The sequence below is a fragment of the Ixodes scapularis genome, unplaced genomic scaffold, assembly GCF_016920785.2.
Source record: "Ixodes scapularis isolate PalLabHiFi unplaced genomic scaffold, ASM1692078v2 PGA_scaffold39__5_contigs__length_11793443, whole genome shotgun sequence".
In the NCBI taxonomy this organism is placed as follows: Eukaryota; Metazoa; Arthropoda; class Arachnida; order Ixodida; family Ixodidae; genus Ixodes; species Ixodes scapularis.
In genome coordinates, this window is record NW_024609867.1 from 10,449,149 (window position 1) to 10,467,671 (window position 18,523).

At 44.3% G+C, this 18,523-nt stretch overlaps 1 protein-coding gene across 1 annotated transcript in view; it reads right to left on the reverse strand.

Moving 5' to 3' along the window:
• Positions 1 to 18,523, reverse strand: part of LOC115328052 (parathyroid hormone/parathyroid hormone-related peptide receptor) — a 292,861-nt gene that overhangs the window by 49,113 nt on the left and 225,225 nt on the right. The window contains exons 10-11 of the mRNA XM_042292197.1: positions 17,829 to 17,970; positions 2,436 to 2,477 (exon numbers count right to left, since the gene is read on the reverse strand). Of these exons, the coding sequence (XP_042148131.1) occupies positions 2,436 to 2,477; positions 17,829 to 17,970 (184 nt within the window). The remainder of the gene's footprint in view (positions 1 to 2,435; positions 2,478 to 17,828; positions 17,971 to 18,523) is intronic.

An 18,523-nucleotide genomic window follows, 5' to 3' on the forward strand; every position in this document is an offset into this window, starting at 1 on the left:
CGTCTCCCGACGAACCAGAAGCGTTAACTCCGGCACATTTTCTGACAGGTAAACGGCTGACAGCTCTTCCAACCTCAGCTATGGAGGACCTTCAGCCATCTACTAGGAGTGAAGTCACTCGGCGCTGGAGGCATCGGCAGCGGCTACTAGACCACTTTTGGCAGAGGTGGCGTAAAGATTACTTACTTCAACTCCGGTCAGCACATGAAACGCATTGTCGTAAAGACAGTCAAGTTAAGGAAGGAGACCTCGTTCTCGTCGAGGACAACAAGACTCCAAGGCATCTATGGCGGACTGGTCGGATCCGAGAAGTTTACCACGGCCGGGATGGTATTGTGCGATCCTATGCTGTGAACATGCCGAGGGGACAAATATTGAAGAGACCACTTCAGCTTTTGTACCCATTAGAACTGCATAGTGAATGAGCGATTCCCTCGCGCTCATTTTGGGGGGAATGTGTTGGAAATTGACTAGTGGAGGGCGATTCTGTCTCGCGCCTGTGACATTTTTTGGTGAACGAGATCGTGTCTGGGACTGAGGACGAAGAAGAAGGGATGGCGCGTGAAGAGACATTCTGGTTTTTGGGGCGACGAAAAAGCAGGGCAATTGTCGGGATGGATCTCACCGCGGTCATGTAAATATTAAACCAAGTCCTTTTTATAAGTCAGTTCGTGGCGACTCATTACGCAAAAGATGTGGTTCTTCGTAGTTGACGTCCAGTTTCCGCAGAGTCGCTTCGATTTGTTCCACGTCGGTAGACCGAAGAATAGTGGTCGCCTCTCGGATTATGCGGGTGTTTTGCGCTCGTCTCGACGTCCTCTTCGTTCTTATTCTTTCCATATCGTTCCAGGGTAGGTAATAACCGGCAGTTGAAAGAATCTCTTACGTGGTCGTTCGTTCGAAAGTCAGTCCGGGTCGACCGATCGTTCACGGTTTCTTAGGGTCGTTCCTGGCTTGAAGTTCCGGGTTTCGGCACCATCTTTTGCGTAATGAGTCGCCACGAACTGACTTATAAAAAGGACTTGGTTTAATATTTACATGACCGCGGCGAGATCCATCCCGACAATTGCCCTGCTTTTTCGTCGCCCCAAAGACCAGAATGTCTCTTCACGCGCCATCCCTTCTTCTTCGTCCTCAGTCCCAGACACGATCTCGTTCACCAAAAAATGTCACAGGCGCGGGACAGAATCGCCCTCCACTAGTCAATTTCCAACAGCATACCCCATACTGCATTAGGAATTCCTCGTAGAAATCAATTTTTAGGGGGAATTTATTACTCATCTTGCGAGTCCCAATTAAACATTATCCGTACAATTGCTCAGTTTTATTACCGTCGGCGACCAAGTGAATTCGCAACTTTTGCATATTTTTATGCACGAATATGTTCACAAGCAAGGGGCCGATATAGTGTTTTGAGCCTCAAGACCAGACATATCACGGAAAAAAAGACAGAACTCATTCCTGGCATTTTCTATTTGTTTTATAAGCACAGGGTTGCAAAGGTTAACAAAGAAGAGCACTCCTGCCACCTCACGAATATTCTAGATACACTCCTGTCACTTCCCCTGTAGATACTAATATGAAGCATCTCTTCTCGTCCCTCATTATTTTGACATATTATGATGCTTGGAATGCCGCTTCGACTAGAGTCCGATTTTGATTATAGAAAAAGCGACAGAGTTCTCGGCTTATCATTGCACTTTGCGGCACAGCATGCGCGAGTCAATTAATGAGACAGTTTTAACTCCTTCGACAGTACACAATCGGGCGATATTTTGGTGAGAATGTATCATTAAAAGACACACAGCGAGAGAGGTCTCGTGGCCACTGGTGTGCTTGTCCTTTATACTACTGTATCTACTGGTCGATGCCAGCTTCTGTACGGCAGCCGACGAACTTCCCACTTTCAAACAAAGCGCGGGTTGTTCGAGACCTGCAACGTGAATTAGCGGACTACCCCATTTTCAGCCTGCGTCCGATGTCACCTAGCCCCGGCGCTCCGTTCGTAGTAGACGATCAACTTTTCCCCCTGTCTGCGAGCAAACGGCGTTCGCTGTTTTCTTTTTAATGTCTGTCTGCTAATGAGATTTAGAAGAAGACGAACCGCACACATCGCTGGCGTTAGCAGACGAACCGTCTACTTAGGCTATTTTCGCTCGCTCCGCGAAATACAAATTATATCTTGCTCCCGCTCTCGTGTTGACCAAGGTCATAACCCTGGTGATAGCGCGACTATAGTATGACGTGTTGAATTCGCACATCAGTTCAATAAATGCGTAGCTGGCGGAATCCTTCCCCCCCACCGAGAAAGCATCACGTTACATGACTGAAATTGCCACCCGTATTCTAAGACACTATGGGTGGAGACGGGATGCAATTTTAATGCTGACGTAGTTTCCGTGAAACTAAATATCCGTACCACAAATTTGACTTACCTCGCCGTTCAAAAAGCAGTAGAGCAGCGCCACCACGAACCCCTGTTTCAGAAGAGGAAACGAAAAATGTCAGCTGAAAACTAGACAAATATGGTCACCCCTTTTCACTACTGCTGCTGATGGGGGCAAGCCTCGCTTACACGTTTTGTGAGATCTACTTTGGTTTACGGTTGTGTTATATGACATCCGTATAATGACTATCCTAAAAATATACAAAAGATCTTGGTAATTTTGCAGCACACTTTTTCATTATTTACTATTGACCTCACTCTGGCATGTCAGCACCCAGGGCGAGCTGGGATGGGAAATGCTTATAATTAAAAAAAAAAAAAGAGCTAAGACGATTTTTTTTTATTTTACAATTTACGATAATGAAACAGATCAAAAAGGATATTATTTAAACCATCGCATCTTATATATGTAGTAATTTCAAAGAAGGTTATGCGTGTAATTACGGTATAGATTGTTTTGAAAATTCTTTGTTATGACGTACAAAGATTAGAGCACTTCTGGAGCAGACTGTGCGCATTAAATACAGTTACATTTTTTATTCTTTTTTTGTGTTCTCCGCATGGTTTACTGCATATTTTACCCATATCCAATGATGTCCACATGGCAATTTACAGCATGTAAACTAACGCTCTTAAGGCAGTTTAGACGGCCAGCAAAAAATCTTTTCCCTGTGTATTGCGCTGCAATTTACTAAATAGGTGGTAGCAGCGGTAGCAGGCGGTAAAAGTTTACAGTAAAAGAATAAAAAAAGGAACTTACCTCGTTAAAAAAAAAAAAAAACAGGAATCGGTTTTGTGCGGTCTACGCTCCCGATTCGCAGACGATGCACGCGAAGTGAAAGGTGCTGCCGACTAGTGGCGTAAGCCGCGTCGAGGTAGCGCTATGGTGCCTGGAAAGCGTCTCCGACTGGTGTGTTTACCGCCTCCAAAAAAGTGGTCCCTCGATTTCCGCCTGATGACGTCATAGAAGTGTCATGCTGTCGCCGATCGCGATCCTGGCGGCGTCTCAACAGTTGTTGTGTATATGGCAGACGCCTGTTCTGCTGTACGTCGCTCTCCACTGTGACAGTCCACAGAAGTTAAACCAGCCGGAAGTTGGGACGCCTGGGACGCCATGACGACAGCGAAGCTCCCGTTCGCTCGTGCTTTTCGCCAGAATTCCTACGGCCAACCGCCAGGATCGCGGCAGGCAACAGCATGACACTCCGGCTTCTGTGACGTCATTTGTTGCCCCTTTCGGACCACTCTTGATCTATGGGCGGCATAGGACGCTAAACACACCAGTCGAAAACGCGCTCCAGGCACCATAGTAGCGCCGGCCGATTCGGGTTATTTTGAGGGATCGTCTGCTATCATAACCAGGATCGGCTAAAGCCCCTCGATATGTTTGCGTTTGTCATGCAAGTAGCGTCAAATGCGCGAGTGCACGAGACCCGCGTCTCGAGATGCTCTTGGAAGCGAATGGCGGCGGAGCACTGAAATGAGCGGCCCTAGGAAGCGAATGGCGGCGGAGCACCAGCTTGTGGCACGTGTCTCGCGCGGTTCCACAACAATGGTTGGCGGTACTTGTAAAAAACGCCTTTATCAAGGGGCTTTAGGATCGGCCACCTCGTCCGCCACCTGTCGGCAGCACTTCTCACTACGCGTGCATCGCCTGCGAACTGGTGGCGTAAACTTCCCAAAACAAATTCCTTTTTTTTTGGTTTGTTTTTTGTTTTCTTTTGTTTTTTAATCAAGGCAAATGTATTTCCTGATTGTTTTTTTTTTTTTTTAATTTTAGCCGCCGGCTTGAATCTCTATAGTATATCGCAGGGCGATTCCTTAAAAAACCTTTTTTTGCGAGCCGCTTAAATTGTCCTTTAAGCGTTCGTTAGCATACTGTAGCTAAATTGAAACAAAAAAGGGGGATCGGTGGCCGAGTGGACAAGCGCACACCAGCTCGGAGCACGTGGAGCGAAAGCTCGCGCTGCAGAACTCAGGGATCCTGGGTTCAATCCCCAACCCTGCCCGTCTCGATCTGTATGAGCATCGTACCGGTGCTGTCGTGTATCACTACTGCTTGCTGCACGTTAAAGACCCTAGGCTAGCGGTTGTACTGCACTAGCTAAATTGCTCATCTATAGCTGGGAGACTCGTCGCCCGTCGAGGCAGACCATGTTCTAGGCTGTATAAACATAAACACAACCCAATTTTTTAGACAATAAAGTATTTCCGTGTCGCATTAGTTCGTTGTAGAATTATCGGACAAATCTAGAAAATTATAAACCCAGCATGAAACTCCGGCGCTGCCATTTTGAGTCACAGATCTGTGTTAAAATGAAGCCCAGGCAGTTATTATTACTATTTGTGTACAGGCGCAATCTCAGAATACTTCTCATTTTATTTCCATCAACACGTATCGTGAAAACATATATGAACCCACGAAGGCCAAAAAATGCAGAATTTAGGATGTTGAAAAAAAAAAGTTTTAGGAAGGATGATGGCGCACTACCTCTGCGTCGTTGAAGTGAACCTGCTAGAGTGAACAAAATATATATTTCGATTCGTTTTAGCTTATCGATTTCACGTGATAAAAGAAGTAAAAATAAGAACTTGCGAAGAGTGGATAGAAGCAAAGAAAACAAAATAACAAATACGTGAAGTGTCGCTGCCCATCTGGAAACAGCTAATGCCAAGAACAAGCAAAAGATTTATCAACCAGCAAATATACACCGCACCCGGGATCCTCGCAAAGCGTTTTTGTAGAAATGCCTCTAAAGAGGAACTGCCAGAGCTTTCAGCGTTCGCTTGCTTATTTGTGTCGCGTCGCGCTAGCCTCTGTTCACTGTTGACCCAATCAAATATACAGCTAGCGCTTGCACACGCCGCAACGCCACGCCACAAGCGAGACGCCAGCATCCAGTTTCATCCACGCCGCGTTTCGATTGCACTTTTTTGGCCAAGTTGTTGGTTTCGTAATCGAATTTCGTTCGCGTCCATTTGGACAATTGGTAGCGATACAACCGTAACAGCTCCAACAACTCTTGACTAACGTTTATTATGAAAGTTTTTTTTTTTCTTTTTGTGAATGTGTTTTTTTATTTGCTCCATGTTCCTAGGGCCCGATACTTCAACCGAAAGTGTGAAGGCTTGTTTCTTTATGTCTGGTCGTACTGATTCGCCAGTGGTATTTCCTTTCACGTCTTTCCACACGTCAAACTGGAGTGCACTTTGGAATGTGTCATTTCGCGCTGCGACGTGATACGTTGCAACGATTTGTTCTGGAGGACGCTATTTCGGGGGATACTCCTTGTGTACTCATCTTTCGAGCCATTTTCTGCAGCTGTCACCATAGTATCTTATATTTCATAGCACAACTAAAGTGCCTTTTTGTTTTTATACTTGCTTTACTCCGCTCAAATTTACCGAGGCCCCACGTGGGCACTATGCATTGTGTAGATTTGTTTTGAAAGAGTAACAACACTGTTCAGTAGAAACACAAAATAACATTGTATTATCAGTGTATTGAACGTAATTTATAAGGAAATAAACACCTACAAGCAACGCTGACGAAACATCTTGGTATTAAAGCCCTTGGCATCATTTTGGAATTTAGTCTTCGGCACTGGCGGTTTCATTCTATAGTGTGATTTTTTAGGCTTTGCATATATGTCTTTAAAATGTCATGTAAGCTACACGGCAAGAGGGAGATGATGTAGGGCACTAATCGTCGCAACAAGTCGGATTATGAGCTAAAACTTGTATCTCGAATTTTTCATTTGCCGAAATAAATACATGCTACCATTGGAAAAAACCCTTCAGGGCGTAGACGAAAGCACTCAGCCAATACATTTACAAATACTTTGAACGAATAATAAGCGCGGTTGTTTTCGATTCAGCGATACTCTTTCTACAATATAAATGAGGTTTGCTAAAAGGTTTGTTTGGGCTGGTTGCTTGATGAGCGGATACGGGTAACAAACGCAGCCTTCTTTTTGTCTTGGTGCAATGCTTATTCGGCATTTGTCACTGTATTTATTTAGAGGTAGCGTGAAAAAGAAATTTTCAGATCATAGTCACCGAAGTGTGCTTCCTCGTCTTCCCCTCGCCCTTTCCCCGTTGCGCTGTTTTACCGCGAAATGTTAAATGGCGACTTTAGAATGATATAAGCAGAAACTTGTAATGCGTTCACGTTTTGGTGTTGGCGAACTTATAATCGACGAATAGAAATCTGAAACGTTAACGGCTCAAACTCAATGCGAATAATGTTTTAAACATTGTTAAGGGACTATCGAGATTCCATGCACCTTTTAAAAGTGTAACCAGTCCGCATATCCATGAACGTTTTAAACTCTAGATCTAGTTAACGAGGATTGCTGCAAAGATTAAAACCGCGAGTGAGTAACCTGCATAAGAACTTAATAGCGCAGCTCTTGTGATTTTGAAGGCGAAATTTCTCGCAGATATAGCTCCCGCTACGCTGTTGGCTATAAAGAGAAAGTAGAGCTACTATTTGAGCAAAGAAAACAAGCTACAACGTATCCGAATAACTCGTGTGAAATGGTAAGCAGGAGAAAAAAAAGTTCGTGTACAAGATACCTGCAATATTTCCTGCTGCTCATTTCATCCCCTGCCCTTTTTGTACCTGGATGAGCACTAGACCGGTGTACAGTCCTCAAGCCACAACTGGTTTATGCAGGCTATAGATGTCAGTTTACCAGCAGTGCTGCACCATCTAAATTGCCCATCTATAGCCAGGACGCGAGGTGTTATTTCCGGGCAACCTAACCTCACGCTTTCTAAATCCCCACAACATACATATATGATGTTTTTTAGCCTATGCCGTTCATCCCAATAGTTTGGGGATGAACGGCGCGTGTTAGCCACGGATAGGCGCTTTGCTTTTCATTAAAAAAGTACCTTCATTTTGTGTAGGGTTCTTCTGGGTTAAAAAAAATGAACACCCCGGCAGCGACTGCAAAGGAGGGGTGTAATTGTTTTTGCAGCGCGGCACACTTTATCACCCCCCTAAACGTGCAAACGGCCTGCACATTCTCTGGTGTCTTTCGATACAGAACCAAACCGACCAGGCCCAAAGCAAGAATTCCGCGTTCTTTTCAAGCCTGTGTAGTCACGTTACCTGTATATTTTCCCCTCGTGCTATGGTAAGCAAGATAGGGTCCATTTACTAATAACTCGTATGCTCAGAAATACTACGAACCCCACTAGACAAGAACTTAAGTGTTGTTAAACAGATTCAGAATAAAAATATATTCTCAGAAATATTGCGCTTTCCCCAAACGTGACTTGCTGTTTATTTTTTTTTAACATTCGTCATAACTAATTTACTATAACGGCGAATTAATTTGATACATAAAAATAAGATTTTGACCTGTGGCCCTTTAGGGTGCCACTTTAACGACAACACAGTAAGTTTCCTTAAGAAGCTTCTGACTCGTAGGAACCTCCTACTGGCTCTAGCCAGAAGAGCGAAAAGTTGGGGAAAACTGTAAGAAACACCAGCGGACGAATTATCGACCTCTAGTACTAGTGGGGCGACCCTGAGGCCTCCTCCGAGTCAATTGAGATAATTAGCTTGTCCAACTTCTTATTCGTGACCTAGCAATCCGGCTCGCAAACAGAAATAGACAGATCTTCTACAGGCTAGGCACCCGGAAGAAAACTGCGGAACGTCGGACATGCTTCGTCTAACCCGAGCCAGGAAGGGCAAACGGAAGCTGGTGTTTTGTGCTTACCATTCGATTCAGCGGGCACTCTGTCAGAGTGGAGAACTGACGTGTTTTTATTGGTTGATTGCAAACGAAGCCCGCATGTTTGACTGCCAGGAGTTTCCACCCCTACACGCCGGCTGAAGCAAGTTGCATCCCTGGACTGGTTTGGTATACGACGTGTGTAATTGAATTAACCTGCTATCTTGTTTCTGGATTTAGGTTTTCCTACCCTCTTTCCTTATTGAAATAGTTAACGGGGCGTGCCACGGTGATTCATTAACGCTAACCATTGAAGATACTAAAATAAAGGAGTTCGATGTTCACGCCCCTTTTTTTTTTATATGGGCGGGAGTCGTACTAGTAGTCATTTCTAAAACTCGCTGTCGCGTAATGCATATTAAAAAAAAAAATAAGAAAAGAAAAGAGTATAGCGGCACCTGCACCAGTGAAACTACACAAGCGAGCATAAGACGCCTTCTGCAAGCCAAGTAATTTCGGACCTTCTAGAAACATATCAAACAATTCTTGAAAATCAGGCTGATGGTGTCGTTGAAGAAATCAATTGAAACGGACGCAGGAGTTTATATTGTAAAATTAGTGCCAAGAACGTTTCTCATGGGGAAAGTAGTTATTGGCGAGGTTTTCTCGTGGATCCCGGAGGTGTGTAGTGTGCCATAGAGTTATTATAATAAACGCTACAGGCTCAGCTGGCGCTAGTGTCTATGGGACTTCCGGTTGCAAATTGAAGCAGACAGCATGCAGTCTACTTTTCCAGTCTTCCTGTGTATCCATATGGGAAAACGCGCGTGCATTTTGTCTCCTCGCCGGAAAATAACATTAATAACTTTTGTTATTTCGGTTGTACCGGATAGTATGTACCTTTATTAATATTGTGAAGTTGTCATTGCTTTAGTTGCAGCATTTTTCCTTTACCACTGAACGATGGTAAACTTCGCTATATTCCAGGCCGAAACCTCTGTTTCATGGCAGGTATGTAGAAACGAGCGACGATTCCAAGCAAAATAACACTCGAAAGAAATGTAAAGTGTGTTCAAAGTTCGCCAGCATTCTGTTGGTGCTTATATATTGCTAATATGCCTGTCCTCTCACTATATGAAAAAGCCCCCGTCGTGCATCTTTACGAGTGGTTAAAAAACGTTAGAAACGTAAAGAATAAAGTACGTGCGCTACGAAAGGTGTATTTTTTATTGTTTCCTATGTTGGGCAGTTTTTATCGCGCACCTGTTCTCTGGCTTCGCCCTATTTGCAAAGATTTGGAGCGTGCGGATGATGATTTGAACACAGAACAAGCATCTTCTCATGTGTTCATGAGCAGAGAGAATAAAGCGGTACTTATTTATTGCAAATCGGACTATATTACGTGACTTTCAATTTATTTTGATCGTCAGCAAGCACAAGGAATTACTTATCCAGAGTTTCTGCGTAGTTCTTGCCGTCTCCCTTGGTTTTGCACATGTCCTTCGTTCGTTTGGCACGTATACCCTCATGCTGGAAAGCGCCGGCGCCGTGTTCGCGCTAACAGTGTCCAACAGTGCACACAAATACACGTACGAAGCGGTTTTAGCACCATTTTTTAAGCCACAATTTAAAAAAAAACGCCGTAACTGACCAATTATTTCATCTGCGTGTCTGGGAAATGTTCCAATGTGCCTAGTAGGTACGAATTATTTGTGATATTTGCTCTTATAATCGAGCGCAGGGAGGAAATGCACTCGCTTTTTTCCGTAGAAATGCATTACCGGAAGTCAATTTCGGACTGCTTGCTGTCTGCTTCAATTTGCAACAGCAGACTAGCGTCAGTTGAACCTCTAGCGTACATTATAATAACTCTATGTAGTGTGCGCGTCGTGACCCGCTAAATATGTCGGAAAAAATGTAGTCTCTAAATTTGACGGAGAATCACAGCGGCACCTTACACTGTTATTCCCTATAAATATAAAAAAGTGTCCTCTAAATCGGGCGAAGGAGCACAGCGTCACCTCATAGCATGATTTGTCCGCTAAATTTAGCGGGAATCTATAGTCATCTGACATCATGATGTCAGTGACGTGCCAGTGTCGACTGACGTCATTTTGTCGTGTGGTGTCGTGGTGTCACGAATCATCCATGAGGGATTCAGAACCCTGTGTTTTATGCAGTGCAAGCGTTTAAAATGAGTAAATTAACGCACTTTTAAAACTGTACATTAGAAAGACGCGCGCCGTCATACTATGGTGCCTGGAACGCGTTCCCGGCTAGTGTGTTTACCGCGTTCAAAAAAGTGGTCATTCAATTTCCGCCTGGTGACGTCATAGAAGTGTCACGCTGTCGCCGCTCGCGATCGTGGCGGCGTCCTAACAATGTTGGAGGATGCGGCAGACGTCTGTTCTGCTGCAGGTCGCTCTCCAGTCTGACGGACCACAGAAGTTTCGACAGCCAGAAGTTGGAACGCCGCGACGACCGCGTCACTCGCGTTCGCTCGTGATTTTTGCTAGTGTTTCTACGACCAACCTCCAGGATCGCGACATCCGCCAGCGTGACATTCCGAATTCTGTGACGTAATTTGCTACCACCTCGGGACCACTTCTGATGTATGGACAGCATCGGACGCTAAACACACCAATCGGAGACACGCGCTCCAGGCACCATAATCATAGTAAACATTTTAAGAAGATTGTATGCTAAGCTCGGCGCCGGCCCGCTATGGCGCTCTTTCAACGCTCCCGACATCTGTCGGCGGCCGATAAAAGTAAGCTAGCACGGTCATCACATCATCTGCGTATGCAGCCACAGATTGCCCGAAACGGGGTTTTTCTTTATTTCGTTTTCGAACGAGATATATCGATTCGTTGATATTTTCACTGTAAATTACCACCAGACAACCTCACCTCTATGTTAAACTTCACTGCGTTTGGTTGAGAAACTGAATTTTGCTGGCCATCTAAAGTGGTTTTGAAGCGTTACTGTATACATGCTGTATTTTAGCGAAGACAATGGCGGTCGTTAAGGATTGCAAAAGAAACCATAAATTAGCTGACTAATGAAATAATATTGAATAAAACACTTTTTAATCAATGAAAAAAAAAACATACGGTTCAAGGAGAAGTTGCGTTAAGCTTATTCGAAACGCAATAAAGCAACTAACTTTGGCAACATATAGGGCAGGGTAATATTGTACGGCGTTTTGAAGCAACGCTCCGTTTCGACGCGGTTCTGGATTTTGGTTTCTTATCCAAGCGAATCTTTGCACCAGAGGTCCTGCATCGTGGTGCACGAGGTGCGAAGCCACCGCATCGCCTCGCTCACAGAATGGAGGGGAACATGACGCACGTTTGTTGCCCGTCTCGGCCGCTAGGGAGCGGGACCGCATGCGCAAAGATACCCTCTGTTGGGAAACCTAAACCTAAAAGATGACGGAAAACCCGACATTGTGGCACCAAAACGAAAAACGCGAAGGAGGAGAGAAAAAGAACAGGCGACGTCTCTACCCCAGCCTAAGGTTTGCCATTACGTTCAAGTTACACCCTCTCACCTGAACTCCGACAAAATCAAGGGTGCAAGCGGGCTGGTTCGATTCTGACTATACTGACAATGCTCCGGGGTTACCATGTTGCAACTATGACTACTGTTTTGTAGAAACACGTGCCAACTGAGTGTCTTTGTCGGAATGCCATAAAATGCTGCTCCTGCCTTGTATCTTTCTAAAATTAGGACATTCGGTAGTTTTCGATGATGCTTGGCATGTTTCACATTGGAACCATGTGTTCATTTTTAATCATAAAAAGGTAGCTTGCACATTTTAGTTGCGTATTTAACGAATTAGTGTGTCTCTTTGCGATTCATGACGTTCTGAACCACCGTATTTTGAGGGAGTTTTGAAAACCTTCGCGGAAACACCATGAAACAACTTCTTACACCACGCTCCTGTCTCCAGGATCATTCCCTGCCAAAGGAGACGGGGCAATATTTTCATGCCTGGGATATCTACGAAAACATTATTTTCCATAAAGAAGCTTCTGAACTAAAGAAAATCAATTTGTTCTAAGAAAAACTAAATTTCATTTTTGCGAACATTATGCCCTAAATTTGTGGAATTTGCGCAAAAGTCATGTAGTTACACAAATAAAATGGTGAAAAAACGGTTGCTTACCACACAAATTTAGGTCGGTGCTTAATTGCTTAATATTATTTTGTATTTTACACAAAACTACAAACACTAAAGTACGTCATTTTGAGTCAGAATAGAGGTTCCAAAAAGAAAAAACTTTATGAGTTTTTTTTTTTTTTATTCAACTATGAGTTGGGTGTTAGCAACAACATGTTTTCCTTTGTTCTTATAAAACTAATAATTCAACTGCATGTGCTAAATTTTTTAAGCCGTTATTTTTTGCGTTTTATTTAAATGACAAAATATCCCGTTTAGCAAAAACGGCGTTATTCAGAGTCAGAAAAATCATTGCAAGGAACAGTGCCTGCAACTCAAGAAAAAACCGACAGTTCAATCCACTTAATCTGTTTAACCTGTAAAAAAAGTTAAATAATTACTTCTTGTTGTTTCTGAGAAATGTTTTTAAAGGTGAGCCTCTCCAAACATGCCGCCGAGCGCCCACATCATAGGAGACGCACGCCGGCGTTCGCCAATGAGGCGTCAACGGTGTGAAACACCGCCGCAAGGTGTTCAACACTCTCCTGAAAGCTCGTTCTATTCGGTTAAAGTAAACATTATCCCCCCTTCCATGCATCCCTATACTCTTTGCGTTACGTAATGATACTGGCGTCAAAATTTTACTCTACTTACCCCCAGGCAGGGATGGGCAGTATTTCCAATACAAGTATTGGAAATACGTATTTCAAATACTTTGTGTATTTTGCTTTTGTATTTAATTACAAATTGCGTAATGTATTTGACGTGTGTATTTAAATACTGAAACGTGGGTATTTCAAATACAATTGTAATTAAATTCAATTTTGTGGGCGAAAATACATCCCTCAAATTTATTGTCACTGTCCAGAGCAGGAAGTAAACTACGTTCTGCTCCGAATGCAGTGTCTCTCAATCAAACACAAGCGTTTAGTGACTTTGTGATTATGGTGCTAGTCCAGAGCAAGAATAGTGACGAAATTGACGTTCACAGGCAGACTGCCTAAATAAGTGCCTGTGACGCTTTCCAGCCTGATTTCCATCTATATTTGTGCCTGGAACATTCTAAATGCGCGGGTCGTCCAGATTTTCGTAACTGGTGCGAGTTGCAACAATAAATAATTCTCTAGCTAGTGCTGCGCGTCTTGGTCGTCTCGGTTCTTAGTTGGTCTATACCAAAATGTAATCGACAAAAAAAGCTGCTTGAAGCTCTGTATTTTTTCACGTATTACGTCCAAGCTGATTACATTTTTTTGTGTGATTATATTTCTATTACGTCACTAGAGCCTCTCACAGTGACTACCCAGTGTGCGATGCAAAATTAAAATGAGATACCCAGAAACCCGTTGCAGGTGTCCTGAAGTCGCTGACGCAAATTTTGAGGAATGTATTTGGAAAAGTATTTGGAGGAGACTAAATACATTTGGTTGTATTTGTATATTGTACTTAAATGCTTTTTTTGGAAATGTAATTAGACTTGTAATTAAATACATTTTTGACGGAGTCTTTTGTATTTGTATTTTGATACATATTTGCATCTATTTTTCTCATCTCTGCCCCCAGGTCATAACTGGCGACGAGCGCAGGCCTGCATCGTTTGCTTCCCGAGGTAGGGAACGCGCAGGCGCGTCGACCTCTTGTCATTTCTCCAGACAGAAACCTAATTAACACCAGGTAGCCATTTATCTAAGCGAAACTATAACAGTGATGTAGCTTTCACAATAAACTGATATGCCGTTTGACCCAGCTAAGTGCATTGAAGTTTGTTGGCGCATCCACCAAGGACGCGCTGCCGATATGCTGGCGACGCCATACTAACGAGTAGGTAACTATTCTAAGTGTCATTATGGGCAGGGCTTGCGGCAATATTTTTGCGCGCAATATTCTAGTCCGCAGTAAAAACGCGAAAACCTGATCGATGAAAATACAAACATTATTACCTTTTCGCCAATTGTGTCAATTGGTAAAGCTTGTGCCAGTAGTTGGCGCCAATACTGTAATCGCAGCATAGGCTATAAAACCATTAATTAAAAGTTAATCAACAATCCTTTAATAAACTGACTTACCATGACAATTATTCCCTCATTTATTGTCCGTCGACCCTGCCGCTCACATGGCGAAGACGGCACCACAGTCATTCACACATTTCATCAAACACACTTCCTCTACATATCCTAGTGAGTTCACAATTCGAGATCTGTTCTGCTGGCTTCCAGTGTATTGCGGAGTCTAAAATACTGTACACGTACGGAACCTCGGATATGTGAGGCCTCCGCCTCAAAGAGAGGCATGCTTTTTCCATCATTACACTGCTTCTGGTAACACTACATTTTCTATCAAAATGCATTGAAAGGGGCGATAAAGATGAGGTTGCGATCGTCTGTTCTTGGTCATAACGGATTCTGTTGGCCGTAAGGATCCTAAACAAAATCGGCATCGCGATGAAAAGTCGGGACACACCCTTTCCTGAGCGTATTTTTTTGCTCAAGCACCGGTGTCAGTGCGGTGACGATCGCACTCGTCTGCCAATCGCACGCAGCCTTAAGAGATGGCTTGCTATGCGGTGGGCAAGTTCGTCTGCTTCTGGCGCAGGGGGTAGCGGTGACGTCAGAACGCCGAGCCCTGATTGGCTGATCGCGACCCCCCTATCTGAGCGTCGTCTGCTCCTTTGCAACGTCGTCTGCTTGCAACGTCGTCTGCGTCTGTCTTACCTTTCCAGCGACTTTCGGAAGTGCAGAGGCCAGATTCACGAAACGATCTTACGCCAAAAATGTGCGTAAGACATAACTTAAGAACAAATTCGTATTCACGAAACGAAATTTTCGTACGTTTTGCGCAGGTTACGACGAAATCCTACGACAGCTCCGAAGCTGTCTAAGCACTTCTTACGATCAAATCAGCATGGCCGACAGCGTCGCGGTCGCGACGACCCACGGACGTTTATTTTTCCACGTACGCTTCTCACGCGTCCCGACTTCAAGCAGCAAGGAAAAAAGTAAAAAGTACTTGAAACAGACCACGACGAACAAGAACGCTGGATCCACAAACACCCGGGAAAAGCTCCAACGGCCAAGATTCCACCGAACGCGACCAAGCGAGCACGGCAGTTAGGCCTAGCAGGCACTCCGCGACTTGGCGACCGTCTGCCAACGACCGGCTGGTGTGCTGAATGGAATATGCCCGCGCGACCCTTGTGAACTCTTCCCGTATTATACTTTGATCGCTGACCTCAGTTTTAGATTAAGAGGTCAATTTCTTCCTCTTGTTATCTCCTTGTTTCCCGAGGCAACGGTGACTCTCGCCGGTGAAAAAGCGGTGAATCTCCGACAGACGCAGGAAAGGTAAAGCAGCCATCGCTTTGACTAGCAGACGTAAAGCAGACGAGGTTAACTACGCCAACCCGCCGACGCCGTTAAAGAATGAGGGGTCTCGCCGCACACGAAAGGAGGAAAAAATTATTTGGGAGGGAACTTGCGGACACTAGCCACCCTCACTCTCTGTTCTTACCAAACATACCTCGGCGCCTCGGGACACCTCGCCAGTGAGACCTTTGACTTCCCTCCTTGATGCGCGTCTGCTAGTTAGAAAAAAACAACGTACCGCTCAAATTATTTCGTCTGCCCTCTCTGAAAGGCGAAGTCGAGCTCGCTCGACTTCCGCAGGAAAGGTAAAACAGACGCAAACGACGTTGCAAAGGAGCAGACGACGCTGAAATAGGGGGTCGCGATCAGCCAATCGCGTTCTGACGTCACCGCTACTTCCTTTCTCATGCGCAGAAGACGAAAATGAGCCCACTTGCGAGGCGTATTGGCCGGCGAGCACCCATCGTCCCTGCGCTGACACCGCTGTTTTGGTCTGCCTGAGCGGGAAAATATGCTCAGATAGGGTTGTGCCCCGACCTTTCATCATGCTTTCAATACTGAGATCACCGTGGCGTGATTGTAACTTTTAGATTTGAATGGTGCTTAGGGCCCGTGGAATCAGTTATGACCAGGAATAGACGATCGTATACTCCTATTTACTTCCCTCTTAAATCCAATGGGGAAGTGGCATCACCCTTATGATTTCGCATTGGTGAAGAGCTATCCGGTCTGGATTGCATTTCTTTATACTTGAACATACGAAAGACGAGGCTGAAGCGCAGTATGCATTTCCAAACTCTGGAAGCGGACAACGCAGGCCTGTTCGTCCTCAATTACGCGGGCAGAAATAGAGTAAAATTGAGACGGCAGCATTATTGCGTAACGTTAAGAGGATACGGATGCATTGAAGTGATGATAGTGTCCGCTTCAACTGAACAAAGCGTCTTTTCAGGAGAGCGTTGAAGACTTTGCGTCGGCGTCTGACAACGTTGACGGGTCGCTGGCGAACGCCGGCGTGCGTCGCCCACGAATTGGGCGCCTGGAGGAAAAATCAGAGACTCCCCTTTAAAAGACCAAAAGAAATAACAATAACAATTTTTTTTTTGTCTTTGAAGAGATGAGGTGGGTTGAACTTGTGGGTATTTTGAAAGTTGCTGGCACCGTTGCTCACATTGTTTTTCTGGCCCTCAATATGGGTGTTTCTGCCTGCATAATAGTTTTTGTCATTTTAATAAAGGCAACAAAGCGAGAGTTTGAAAGCTTAATACAAAGAATTCAATTATTAATTATTAGAACAAAAAGTATTGTACCTATTACCCCAATTCAAGTTGAATAACAGAAACAAAGAAACAAAAATCTCGTAAAGTCTCTTTTTTGTTTCGAGCTCTTATTTGGATTAGAATTGGCGTCTTGCAATGTCTGAGTGTGAGGCACATTATTAAGTCAGTAGTCGCCCACCTAAAGTTGTGGCGTACGGCACCGTTTTTTTCACTGTTTTTTGTTTTTTTCCTTAACTACATGAGTTTTATGCGAATTTCTGAAATTTAGAGCTTGATATCAGCAAAAATAAGGATAAGAACAATTTCAGGAAAAAAAAACTTTTCTTTGAGTTCAGATGCTTCTGTTATACAAATTAAATTTATCGTACATATCCCAGACATGGAACGATTGCAGCGTCTCCTTTGGCATGGAAAGACCCAGAATCCTACCAGGCACGCGACGTCGTGTCAGCCTTGCCATGTCATCGGTTTGTGCCGTTTATTTTCCTTGTTTTGTTGGTTTTAAGCATTCGCGGCTATCTTGTTCTTGGTTGTTCTTTTTGTTTCCAATAGTGTTGTGCGGCCGGCCCAGCTTTCGGCAAGTTGGGCCGGCCAACTAGACCAACTCTCTTTGACCGTTGTACGCTTCACCTTTCAAGGTGACATCGGAGTTATAGCTTCGGTTAGGATGAAATTCTGCAATTCAAAACCATAACACCCCTTTATAAACAAACCTTCCAGGCCGTTGGCAACGCCATCGCCATCATTATCGAAAGCTCAGCGGCACAACTGATCCCAACCTATAGGTAATCGGCTCTTTAAAGTGGGTACTTTATGTTAAGTCTTCAACGACGGTGAATAAAAAAAAACTTGGAGGGCCACTCCAGAGGACGGGAGTGCGTCGCTTACCTGAGATGAAGAGAAGAGCTGGTCAACGTAGAGCCATATCAACTCGACGCGGTCCCCCGCGGCAGCCAAGGACATTCCGAGTAGGAAAGTATAGTGCGCTCCGAACAATGGGACAAGAACCAGCGTGGACTTGAACCATTTCCTGGAAAACAGCATTTCAACTCCCCGTTAACGAGGTCAGGTGCTGACGTTCAGAGATTGTGTAGCCATGACTGACTCGATAACAAAAAAAAAGGAAGACTTTGATGATCACTAAAAAGGTCTGTGAGTTCGGAGTCGTGCAGAACACGGAAGCGGTCAATCTAGTCGAACAATCGAAGGGTCTGAGGAATCACACAACTCAAAATACGATTTGACCAAATAAAACAATGCAGGTATAGGACAGTGAGGATGGCGTTTCGCTTTCCCCACAACCTCACATCTGTCGTTTGTTTTATCCAATTGCATAATAAACTTCGTCGTTTGCTGCAATGTTTTTGTTGTCCACCGTGATTTGCTGATTTCGTGTTTAGCCGGAAATTAAACTCACAAACTTTTTAGTAGTGAATTCTTGTGACGTAGAGGAACTAATGGTTTTGATGAGTTTCATCCAAGCGCTCAATTTTCATGTATATTTCGGTATCAGCGAAAACCGTTACTGCCTGATAGAGTGGACCACAATATGCTTAACTATGTGGAGCAGAAGTATAATAATT